Raw genomic sequence first — 12,623 nt, 5'->3', positions numbered from 1 at the left:
GTTGATGTGGAGCAGTCTTCAACTTCATCTACCTCTTCTTTCCTAACTATATGAAAAGGTGAAGAGGCATATCTTTAAAAAAAAACTCTGACTTTAAAAAAAAAAATCACTCCAATAGACCATGGTTCTCTTAATTCAGCAGAAAGGACTAATAAATGAGTGAAAATACAAGAGGATTTTTCATTTTAACTAAGTAAACCTTCTAAAAGTATAACAAAACACAACAGATGTAGAATTTCACCCCTACAATTTTATTTGATTGGAATACAAGATCACAATATAGCAGTCCTGATAGTTTTACTAAACCTCTCCAACACCAGATTTACAAGGCTCCATTTTCCTGCCAATTCCAGCTGATAGCCCATTCAAGGTGCCAGCACTGCTGGCAGTCAGTAACCCAAGTCCAGCTGTACGGTCTAGAATCTACAAAACTCACCCTTTCCCTGGAATTGCACACAAATTAACTTGGGGAGGAAGTAAGTCACCATAGTATATTGGGGACAGAGGAAAGAATTCTCTGGGGGTTGCAGCTGGCCAGTGGCAGTACAATGCCACCAGTATACCAGCCCAATGCTCCAGGCAGTGAAAAACATGACACTAGAATATAAAGTCACCCTTGCTTTTCACTTCATTCGGCAGGGTGGGGTTGGAAAAGGAGGAGGAACACCAGCAGGGTCGTGCTAACTTGTGGCCTGCCCTCTGTGTAACAATCTGCTTAGGAATAGCAGACCAGCCATTTATTTTACCTGAACCAAAAGCATAATTTCACCCAAACATGACACCTATGGCAAGCACTAGCAAAATAACTTAGTCAATTAAAAAAAACAGAACTGCACTTTAGCAAAATATAAAAACACTCCTTTGTCCACCCAACCCCAATGAAGCCATGTGACACTAGACAGTTTCAGTGTTTTGTGCAGACTGAAGACACCCTCTCCCGGACAGTCGTTGCTTCAAAAACAAGAGCGATGCTTTCCAATCATTTCACCCTTTCACTCCATTTTTGAAATCTCAAATTTCGTTGTCATAATTTCCTGAAATACAAGGAAATTATTAGCAGTTTTTCTGTTTTCCAATAGAAGAACCAAAGTAGTTTAGGGCACAGAAGGCAGATATTCAGCCTATTGTGTCTGACCCAGCTCTCTGCTAGAACAATCCAAAACTAATGGCTCAAATTCTGTGCAGCTGAACCTCAAGTCTCCCTGAGGGGTTAATATCATCATGCACCCAGAGACTGATTTCAAAGGAACAACAAACTTAGGAGAATTGAAAATGTGGAACTGGTCAATTAGCATCCTAAACAGCAGGGTTAGATAACATTTCAGTTGAACTGGCTGGCCCTGATCAAGGTCTACACCCTAAACCTGTTCAGATGTTGATCGACCTTGAGCACCTTCTCAATTGACTCCAAAAATTAGCCTGGCCCCCAACCATATAAATCTGGTCTTCAGACTCATCCTATACTGTTCTCTAAAGTCAAGGCAGTTCAATGTTCAGAGGGAGGAACTGCCGAGCCTGAGCCCAACACCGTGAAAATGTTAGCAGTCATTACAGGTTGGAATGCCACATTCCATTAATGGCAGTATCCCCACTGATATTAGACCAGTGCCCTCATGACATTGGCTCAGTAGCTCTTCCCTCTCTGCACTCACCGCTACTGGTTGCATATCAAGTAAACATTACTCACCGCCCAGATTTATATCAAGCAACTTTTGGAACAAACTTGCATTTATATCGTGCCTCACACCTCATGCATCTCAAAGCACTTCATTTTAAGTGTGGGTATTGTTATTTTGCAGGGCTCAAGTAGGCTCAAAGCACACTTTCTCAACCAGCAATTAAGGTCAGTTAATCTGTTTTTAGTAGTGTTGACTGAGGGAAGAATAGTGGCTGGGAAAAACATGGGACATTTTGTTCTTTGAGCGGTGCTGTGGGATCTTTCTCACCAACTTGAATGGTTTCAAGTTCCATCTATTGATCACCTCTAAAACTACACTGTCATGTCAGTCTACATTAAATGGAGTAGAGCTTGAACCCACAGCTTCCTGATTTAGAGATGAGTGAGCTACCAACTGAAGAACTCATGCTACAAATCCGAGTTAGTGATGAACATACTGCTGGTCGTGGGAATATAAAACACAGACACTCAAAAATCACCTCAAAGACCAAGATCATATCCTTTCCCAGTCTCCCACTCTTTTCTACATTTTTGTGAGGCTTTTGCAAATTTCTTAAAGGGAATTTAAGTCTATGGAGCTTAAGGTACACAAATGACACAGCATCCCCACATCATCATGCATCCCCATCCACTGTCCTGCTCCCCCTGCACACCAGCAAACACCCTCAAATACATGGGTAAACACCCCCACATACAAATGTTGCATGAAACTGTTTAGTACCTCGTCTGAGTCCAGAAGGGCTGGAAGTGCACTGCAAAAAAATAAAGAAAGGTTAGTCAAAAAACAGAGGAGTATGGTATATTCCTGCTAGTGTGGCTAATGTCAGTGTTAAGAGATGCTAAGAGATGGTCAAGCATCATTTTTGCTTTACCAGAGCAGTGGCAGAACTGCTAGCAAAAGCCTGATTTTTACTTTTTGTTTTTACAACTCGGGTCTGAGGCTGTAGTGAGCTCTTTGAAATAAGAAACCAGAATGCCAGTTAGAAGTATTCTGAGCAACATGGAGTTCCTTCGTCATCCCCATCTACAGACTGGATTAGGAGTGAGGATGTGACAACACATCCCTGGTCACATCACTGTGTAGGCTGCTTGTGTCCCATTGCAGCTAAGACAGCACTGACGAGCATTGTTATTGCAAGAGAACAAACGAAGAAAGCCTTTTGCTTAATAATAAATCAGTCACGCTGCCCCAGTGTCTCAGTTGACAAATATATTACTGAGGGTCTGGTCTAAGTAAGCCACAAGGATCATCCATCAAGCTATGCTTATGGACATATACTTTCAACTCATTCTGTTTAAAGATTTTGGATTTTAGATACTTGTTTTTAAAGGAGACTAAAATAATTGACTTGGAATAGAACACAGCTGTCAGGATGCATATTGTCCAGGATGCTGAGAGAGAGAAATGTACGTGTTAGCCAAATGAAAAGGAGCCTTTGGAAGATTAAGGCGATGGACTAGAAATCCATTGGGGTCTCTCTGCGCAGGTTCGAACCCTGTTGGCTACGCGACTCACTGCTTCGAAATTTAGCCTCGTTCCTGCAGGGCAAGTCGTCGGTTGTGCTGCTTAGAATTCCAAACGCTGCTTGAGTTTTTAGGGCAGCACAGTGGCTCAGTGGTTAGCGCCGCAGCCTTACAGCTCCAGCGACCCAGGTTCTGGGTACTGCTTGAGCGGAGTTTGCAAGTTCTCCCTGTGACCGCGTGGGTTTCCGCCGGGTGCTCCGGTTTCCTCCCACAGCCAAAGACTTGCAGGTTGATAGGTAAATTGGCCATTGTAAATTGCCCCAAGTATAGGTAGGTGATAGGAGAATTGAGGGAAGGTGGGGATGTGGTAGGGAATATGGGATTAATATAAATGGGTGGTTGATGGTTGGCACAGACTCGGTGGCCGAAGGGCCTGTTTCAGTGTTGTATCTCTCTATGACTCTAAGATTATACCTGAAGTAGGTAAGAAGAAGAAATAATGCAATTGCAGAGACAAGGAAGCAATGCCTGCAAACTGTTAAGAGTTTTGATGTTTGATCATTCAACAGCAAATTTTGGAAAAGCAACTATATAAAGCAGCTCAATCTACAAATGTTTTGAGGAGAAACACGGATGACATCAAGACAAGAATTCGTAGGATAGAAACCATTATTTTCTTTCCAAGACAAGGAATCTATCAATTCTTTGTCTGGAGTCGTACTCACAAGAAAGGAAAAGGTTGTATGAAAAATTACTACTTTCTTTCTGGTACAAACTGTTATGCTGCATTTCAAATTAAGCGCTTTAAAAGTTAGAAAATAACATTGTCTTGTTTGATTTCTTACTCTTTTGTATTGAGAAAAATAATAAACAAGAGGGAAATCATGATAAGTAGTGATAGCTGTTATTCGGACCTGAAGGAGATGTGATTACACTGTGGTGTAATTAACATTTCATTGACTTTTTGTCCATCACCTCATGGGATTTTCTCCATCAACAATCTCCTCTACACATCATCCAACCCTGTCTACATTTCTGCTGATTAACTCTTTATGTTCATCAACTTCCTTTAGATCGTGTGCCTGTGCACAGCTTTGATGCCCTTTCCATGAAGCAATGAGCAATTGCTCATTTCAGGATTTTTTGGGCTGTGTTTGCTGACAATGCAACCACTAGATGGCGCAGTACTGGCACATGCACAAATGCAGCCTCATCCACTGAAACGTCACTGTCTGTGACGTCTCAGGCAGCTGCCAATAATAAAGATCGTGCTGCTCAATTTATCACAAAGAACAAATTAACCCAAATCCCCTTAATCGCTGCGATCGCCGCCTCCATCCCACCCCCAACAGTACCCCACGCCCTCCAGTCATCATCGCTCCCTTGCACGCACGTCTGCTCGCTCCCCTGCTACCTTCCCTCAGCCACTCGATCCCCACCTTGCCGCTTCCTCCACTCGGTCGCTTGCACTTTGGCAGCTGGCTCGTTCCCTGCCACCTCCACCGCTTCTTCGGGTGGTGCGGTGAGGAGCGGGCAAGGCCTGGAGCGAGCGACCGGGGTGTGGGGAGAGGAACCGGCCCCACTCCGTCCCGCGACTGCTTCTTCTCCCTGCTCCCTCCCGCTTCACGCGATAACGTTTTCACATGCATGCGCGAACTAGTGCTGTCAAGCCGGGTGCTGATGTAGGCTGTGCATGCGCAGCACCATACTGGCAGGAAGAAACTGTTCTGCGCAAGTGTGCAGCTGGGAACACACTGATGACGTCGGCGCTTGGCTGCGTTGTCAGAAGTCACTTTTTTTTGTAAAAGGGGAAAACTTCTTTACATCTCCTTCAAGTCCAAATAACACCTATCACTACTTATCATGATGTCACTCTTTGTCCTCCTTTGGCAGTCTTAGCATATCTCTTTAAAGTTCAAAATGAAACCTTTGCATCTCTGCCACTGCTGAAGATTATTCTGAGAAGCTTGATCACACAAAGTATTTATTTTTCTGTCAACTCTTCAATCTGTATAAGCTCACTGATTCACAAGACTTGAAAGCTGCTCCCTTCTTTGGGCAGGCTCTCCCTGCGTTCTGGGACAGGGTACAAGCTAAAACTGGTGATCCTCATCTCATCTCATCTCTAGTCTCCAACCTCCTCTTACTGTACTGAAATCAAGATAAATCCCCATTTCCTACTCTATCTCATTCTATCCCTGGGCTTCAAAATTGGAAATTCTCAGCTCTTTCAGCCTTCCCTTACACTTCAATCTACAACATTTTAAAACCAAGCTTGGTATCGTTTCAGCACAACTTCCTGATATGGACCTCAGTAATGTCTTGAACTATGAATCTAAGTTCTGAAATGATGCCACCCACTGATGATCCAGTGTACTATGGCACTGCACTATCTGAATTCTATGATTTATTAAAAAAGATTCTGAAGAAATTACATTTCATATCTAAATGCTCACCAAAGCCTTCCAGTGGCACCCCTATTTCCTACATTCCTCCATGTGAAATATACCAATACCTCTCTCCAAATGAAAATATCCGGGTGTGTGGAAATAACACTGATGGGTGCATTTGAAAGTTTATAGTGCAATGATAAAGCTGTAGCCAGTAGTAATTTAAGTCACTCACACATCTGCCATGGAAGATGGAACATTCTCTTCAACCCACTTCAGATCTTCATCCTGTCAAGAATGACAACAGTTTTGATGAGTTTCCAGTCCAAATAATTAGCAATGAAATTAAAAGATTATCCCTTGCAAAACCAGTGACAAACGTGCTTATGCTCATGGGTCATATTCAGACATGAAGGAGAACATCACAGAGGTATTTAGGGAGGAGGGTGGGGGAAAGAAGAGAGGAGTGAGCAATGATGCAAACAAAACAGTGGATGTAGTCTGCAAAGAATTAACTCATTGCTCCATTAACAGTTTTAATCACCTCTAGGGTTCTTCAATTTCTTCATTTACTGATTTTTCCCTGGTAAATTCCCTAACTTTCAGATCACTGTTTTTATCCTTGGCAATTTTCTGAAACCCGACAATGCTGAATTCAGACCTCACTAATCTGTGATTTTTTTTAAATTTGAAGACAAAGCTCTTCATCATTGGTCAGGCATCAACTCCAGACAAGCCTGCATGAAGTTGAACTCTTAATATTCTGCCAACGCCAGGCACTGGAGGAGTGACATGAGACCAACCTGGAGAAACCTATCTTTCACTCAGTGCTCCCTTCAGTGGTGTGAGAAAGATTGAGATACTAATATTGGAAATCAGGGGTGAAAACCAACATCTCAGTACCATACTGCTAGCAATGTTAATCTTAAGGTTGGAAATGAAACGTGACCCAATTACAAAGTCAAAAATGTTGCTCAGAAATTAGCACTACGGTACAACGCTGGAACAACTTGGCACTAGCTTGTACATATCTAGTCAGAGTTTCAGAAGAGAAAAAGTATGTTCAAGTTCCCAAGCTAGTCAGCCCTCAAATATACTAAAGCTGTTATCAGATCACTAAATGCCAATGCTCTACCCTGAGCTTAAGTTTTATCTCACTTCTCGTTTAATCTCAGTTTAAAACAACTGGAAGTATTACTCATTACCAAAAGGCCTTTAGGAGGATGAGAATAAAGTAGAATTGTGTGAAATGCAGCTATTCCTTTACAGAAACTGTAAAAAGGAGTTATAAAAAGTTCATCGGAACATGCTCATTGTTTGGATACCCAAAAGCCAAAATTGGAAAACTACTGCTGAGGCTGCAATGAAATTAATTCCGGCTAAGTCGGTGAAATGAAATAAAAGACCACCATGTTTAAGTAGGGATTTGAAAAGTTGTCTTAGGAATAACAAAACAACTTTTAAAACTTGGAATGAGAAAAATTATACAAACAATAAAGACAAACAAAAGCACTTTAAATATGATTGAAGAAACCAATAGAAACACTGAATGCAAGAGTGTTGAGAAAAAACTCAAGTGTCCCTTCGGGTAAAGGGGTTTTAACACGCACATACACTGCAAATAAAGGGTGAAAGAAATAAATAATATGGGAAGCTAGAATTTAGGAACAAGACAATTACTAGTTATTACATATTGTCTACATGAGGACTACCTGATTTGGAAAATGTGCAACAATGAGTCCAAAAGGAGATATGGCTTAATATTTCAATTTAACAGCTTTTCCCATCCCTCTCCCTGGTCAATGTCTGCAGCTGAACTGGACCATTCGCAACCTTGGCGTCCTATTTGGCCATGAGCTCAGCTTACTTTTTTATTCGTTCATGGGATGTGGACGTCGCTGGCTATGCCAGCATTTATTGTCCAAACCCAATTGCCCGTGAGAAGGTGGTGGTGAGCTGCCTTCTTGAACCGCTGCAGTCCATGTGGGGTAGGTACAACCCACAGTGCTGTTAGGAAGTGAGTTCCAGGATTTTGACCCAGTGACGGTGAAGGAACAGCGATATAATTCCAAGTCAGGACGATATGCGGCTTGGAGGGGAACTTGCAGATGGTGGTGTTCTCATGCATCTGCTGCCCTTGTCCTTCTAGGTGGTAGAGGTTGCGGATTTGGAAGGTGCTGTCTAAGGAGCCTAGGTGTGTTGCTGCAGTGCACCCTGTAGATGGTACACACTGCTGCCACTAAGCGCCGGTGGTGGATGGAGTGAATGTTTGTAGATGGGGTGCCAATCAAGCGGGCTGCTTTGTCCTGGATGGTGTCGAGCTTCCTGAGTGTTGTTGGAGCTGCACCTATCCAGGCAAGTGGAGAGTATTCCATCACACTCCTGACTTGTGCCTTGTAGATGGTGGACAGGCTTTGGGGAGTCAGGAGGTGAGTTACTCGCCGCAAGATTCCCAGCCTCTGACCTGCTCTTGCAGCCACAGTATTTATATGGCTACTCCAGTTCAGTTTCTGATCAATAGTAACCCCCAGGATGTTGATAGTGGGGGATTCAGCGATCGTAATGCTATTGAATGTCAAGGGGAGATGGTTAGATTCTCTTGTTGGAGATGGTCATTGCCTGGCACTTGTGTGGTGCGAATGTTACTTGCCACTTATCAGCCCAAGCCTGGATATTGTCCAGGTCTTGCTGCATTTCTACATGGATTGCTTCAGTATCTGAGGAGTCTCAAATGGTACTTAACATTGTGCAATCATGAAGCGAACATCTCCACTTCTGACCTCCTGACTGATGAAGCAGCTGAAGATGGTTGGGCCTAGGACACTCTTGCAGTGAAGTTCTGGAGCTGAGATGATTGACCTCCAACAACCACAACCATCTTCCTTTGCGCGAGGTAATACTCCAACCAACGGAGAGTTTTCCCCAATTCCCGTTGACTCCAGTTTTGCTAGGGCTCCTTGATGCCATACTTGGTCAAATGCTGCCTTGATGTTAAGGGCAGTCACTCTCACCTCACCTCAAGAGTTCAGACCTTTTGTCCATGTTTGAACCAAGGCTGTAATGAAGTCAGGAGCTGAGTGGCCCTGGCAGAACCTGAACTGAGCAGGTTATTGCTGAGCAAGAGCCGCTTGACAGCATTGTCATGACACCTTCCATCACTTTACTGATGATCGAGAGTAGACTGATGGGGTGGTAATTGGCCGGGTTGAATTTGTCCTGCTTTTTGTGTACAGGACATACCTGGGCAATTTTCCACATTGCTGAGTAGATGCCACTGTTATATCTGTACTGGAACAGCTTGGCTAGGGGAGCAGCAGGTTCTGGAGTACAGGTCTTCAGTACTATTGCCAGAATGTCGTCAGTGCCTATAGCCTTTGCAGTATCCGGTGCCTTCAGTCTTTTCTTGATATCATGCGGAGTGAATTGGCTGAAGATTGGCATCTGAGATACTGGGGACTTCAGGAGGAGGCCGAGATGGATCATCCACTCTGCATTTCTGGCTGAAGATTGTTGCAAATGTTTCAGCCTTATCTTTTGCACTGATGTGCTGGGCATCCCCATCATTGAAGTTGGGGATATTTGTGGAGACGCCTCCTCCAGTTAGTTGTTTAATTGTCCATCATCATTCAAGACTAGATTTGGCAGGATTGCAGAGCTCAGATCTGATCTGATGGCTGTGGGATCACTTAGTTCTGTTTCTCGTATGCTGCTTACGCTGTTTAGCATGCAAGTAGTCCTGGGTTGTAGCTTCACTAGGTTGACACCTCATTTTGAGGTATGCCTGGTGCTGCTCCTGGCATGCCCTCATGCACTCTTCATTGAACCAGGGCTGATCCCCCAGCTTGATGATAATGGTAGAGTGGGGGATATGTACGGCTATGAAGTTACAGATTGTGGTTGAGTACAATTCTGCTGCTGCTGATGACCCACAGTGCCTCATGGATGCCCAGTTTTGCATTGCTAGATCTGTTTGAAATCTATCCCATTTAGCACAGTGGTAGTGCCACACAATACAATGGAGGGTATCCTCAATGTGAAGACGGGACTTTGTCTCCAAAAGGACTGTGCGGTGGTCACTCCTACCAATGCTGTCATGGACAGATGCATCTGCAACAGGTAGATTGGTGAGGATTAGGTCAAGTATATCTTTCCCTCTTGTTGATTCCCTCACCACCTGCTGCAGACCCAGTCTAGCAACTATGTCCTTTAGGACTTGGGCAGCTCAGTCAGTGATGGTGCTACCGAGTCATTCTTGGTGATGGACATTTAAGTCCCCCACCCAGAGTACATTCTGCACCCTTGCCACCCTCAGCTCTTCTTCCAAGTGCTGTTCAACATGGAGGAGTACTGATTCATCAGTTGGGGGAGGTGTGGTAGCTGGTAATCAGCAGGAGGTTTCCTTGCCCATGTTTGACCTGATGCCATGAGACTTCATGGGGTCTGGAGTCAATGTTGAGGACTCCCAGGGCAACTCCCTCCTGATTGTATACCACTGTGCTGCCACCTCTGGTGGGTCTGTCCTGCCGATTGGACAGGACATACCTGGGGACGGTGATGGCAGTGTCTGGGAAATTGTAAGGTATGATTCGGTGTGTATGACTATGTCAGGCTATTGCTTGACTAGTCTGTGGGACAGCTCTCCCAACTTTGGCACAAGCCCCCAGATTATAGTAAGGAGGACTTTGCAGGGTCGACAGGGCTGGGTTTCCGTTGTTGTTTCCGGTGCCGGGTGGTCCGTCCGGTTTCATTCCTAATCAATTCTGTAGTGGTTAGATACAACTGAGTGACTTGCGAGGCCATTTCAGAGGGCATTTAAGAGTCAACCACATTGCTGTGGGTCTGGGGTCTCATGTAGGCCAGACCATATCCACTCCATCACTAAGGCTGCCTACTTTTAATCTCTAACATTGCCCATCTCTGTCTTTGCCTCAGCTCCTGAAACCCTCATCCATGCTTTTGTTACCTCTGGGCTCCACTGCTCCAATGCTCTCCTGGCTGGCGTCTCACTTTGCATCTTCCGTAAACTTCAGATCATCCAAAATTCTGCTGCTCACATCCTAATTTGCAGATTTTTTTTGTAGGCTTGCACAATTTGAAATCCGGAATTCCCAGAAGATTGGAAATTACTCATTACCTAAAGGGTCAAGTGATATATCTGGAAACCTCAGACCAGTAAGCTCAACTTTAATCCCAGAGAAAAATCTTAATGAATCTAAATGATGAGGAACATTGTAATTAGATTCAGAGGGACTGCAACTGGACAAGTAGGTGGCAGATGAAGTCCAATGTAGATAATAGTTTAAATGACTTAGAAAGTCCCGTTCACCCATCATCCACATGACCTACGTTTGTTCCATACAGCGACGCCTCAATTCTCATCCTAGTTTCCAAATACCTCCATTTCCTTGACCCTCCTGATTCTCTGCAACCTACTCCAGCTATACAACCCTCAGAGATCTTTGCGCTCCTCCAATTCTGGCCTCTTTTAAGCACCAAGTTCTGGAAATACCTGCCTAAACCACTCCACCTCTTCACTTATACTATATATCCCTATGTCAAATTTTGTTTGATGAGGCTCCTGTGAAGCATCTTGAAATGTTTATCATGTTAAAGGCATGATTTAAATGCAAGTTGTTGTTGTCAAGATTGCATATCAACACAGTAAAGGCAAGGAGTCATGCAATTGGAGAGAAAGCATGAACCTGGATAAATAGTTGGCATAATACCAATAAGTGAGGTAGTCATAATGAAAACTTTCCAAGCTGGAAAGGGGCTACCTCAGAGGCCAGTTTTGAAAGCGTTGATATCTTTTAAACTTAATGATTAGACTGACTTTCTTTCAAGAACAATCTTCAAATTTGCTAATACCACCAAAACAGGAAATAGGAAGCAGAGTAAATTATCAGAAACAATACAACCAATTGAGAATGGTCTGGTGCTTTTATGTAACTGGTCCAGTAGATGGCAAATGCAGATAAGTCGAAAGTAATTAGCATGGGAAAAAGGAACCAAAAGTAGAAAGTCCTAAAATGCACTGCTCGGGAGAAAGATGAGAGATTATTAGATAAGTTCGACAAGGAAAAACTGTTCCCATTAACTGATGTACAAAGACCAGGAGACACAGATTGAAGGTTTTGAGCAAGAGATGCAGGGGTAATGCGAGGAAGAACTTTTTTTTTAACGAAGTGAGTGGTAATGACCCTGGAACTCGCTGCCAACAATGGTGGTGGAAGCAGAGACAAATCAATGATTTCAAAAGGAAATTGGATGGGCACTTGAAGGGAATAAGCTTGCAGGGCTACAGGGATGGAGCAGGGGAGTGGAACTCACTGGATTGCTCGGCGGAGAATCGGCAAGGACTCGATGGGCCAAATAGCCTCCCTCTATGCCGTAAATGACTCTATTGTGGATAAGTTTACATAACTATCTACTCCCAGGCTGATTTGATTATTCTGAGGTCTTCATTTCTCCACCATATAGACCTGGAAAAACCCCAGCTTCAGTCTGTCCTGGATTAGCTGATCTTAGTCATGTACTGGCAGGGGCTCTTATAATTTGTTTTGGTACCCATATACTCTGGGGGGGGGGGGGCTGGTGGGTGGGGGGGAGGGAGGGAGGGAGGAGAGAGAAATTAGTTAGGGTTCCTCTCATCAGTATACATACAGTAAGCTCTACTCAACATGTGCATAAACGGTGACATTTAGCAAGATCAACCTTGATGCCTCCAGTAAACGAATAGCTTGCTGGAGTTCACGGTTGAGACGCTCACAAAAATCCTGGTTCTGAGGATCACTAACGCCCATGGAATGGCATCTCAGGTGAGGGAGCATGTTCAGAAAGAGAAAAAAAATTGGAGAAGAAAGCATAATCAGTTTGTGGCATATAAGATAATTGGGTATAATTACAGGGTGGGAGAGTAATGTGACTGGATAAAGAAATAGGTCAGAAATGTAGATAGAGGACTGTGGTAGTACCAAGTGTGTAACAAGCATCATCTGGAGCATTTTGGGGATCTTGGGTTTAGTTTACCGCATTGGAGTTTTGCTTGCCTGACCCTGGCCACCTCAGGATGGTACATCAGCTACTAATTT

At 43.8% G+C, this 12,623-nt stretch overlaps 1 protein-coding gene across 2 annotated transcripts in view; it reads right to left on the bottom strand.

The window, feature by feature from the left end:
* Window positions 1–230: 230 nt before the first annotated feature.
* LOC137373977 (transmembrane protein 87A-like) overlaps window positions 231–12,623 on the bottom strand; it is a 92,182-nt gene continuing 79,789 nt past the window's right edge. For both annotated transcript variants that reach the window (XM_068039682.1, XM_068039683.1), the window contains exons 18-20: window positions 5,768–5,820; window positions 2,400–2,430; window positions 231–1,034 (exon numbers count right to left, since the gene is read on the bottom strand). In XM_068039682.1, coding sequence (XP_067895783.1) covers window positions 993–1,034; window positions 2,400–2,430; window positions 5,768–5,820 — 126 coding nt within the window. In that variant the 3' untranslated portion in view covers window positions 231–992. The remainder of the gene's footprint in view (window positions 1,035–2,399; window positions 2,431–5,767; window positions 5,821–12,623) is intronic.

The sequence above is a fragment of the Heterodontus francisci genome, chromosome 9, assembly GCF_036365525.1.
Source record: "Heterodontus francisci isolate sHetFra1 chromosome 9, sHetFra1.hap1, whole genome shotgun sequence".
NCBI classification, from domain to species: Eukaryota; Metazoa; Chordata; class Chondrichthyes; order Heterodontiformes; family Heterodontidae; genus Heterodontus; species Heterodontus francisci.
Note: the sequence above shows the minus strand (reverse complement) of the source record. Positions and strands in the feature narration are given on the sequence as shown.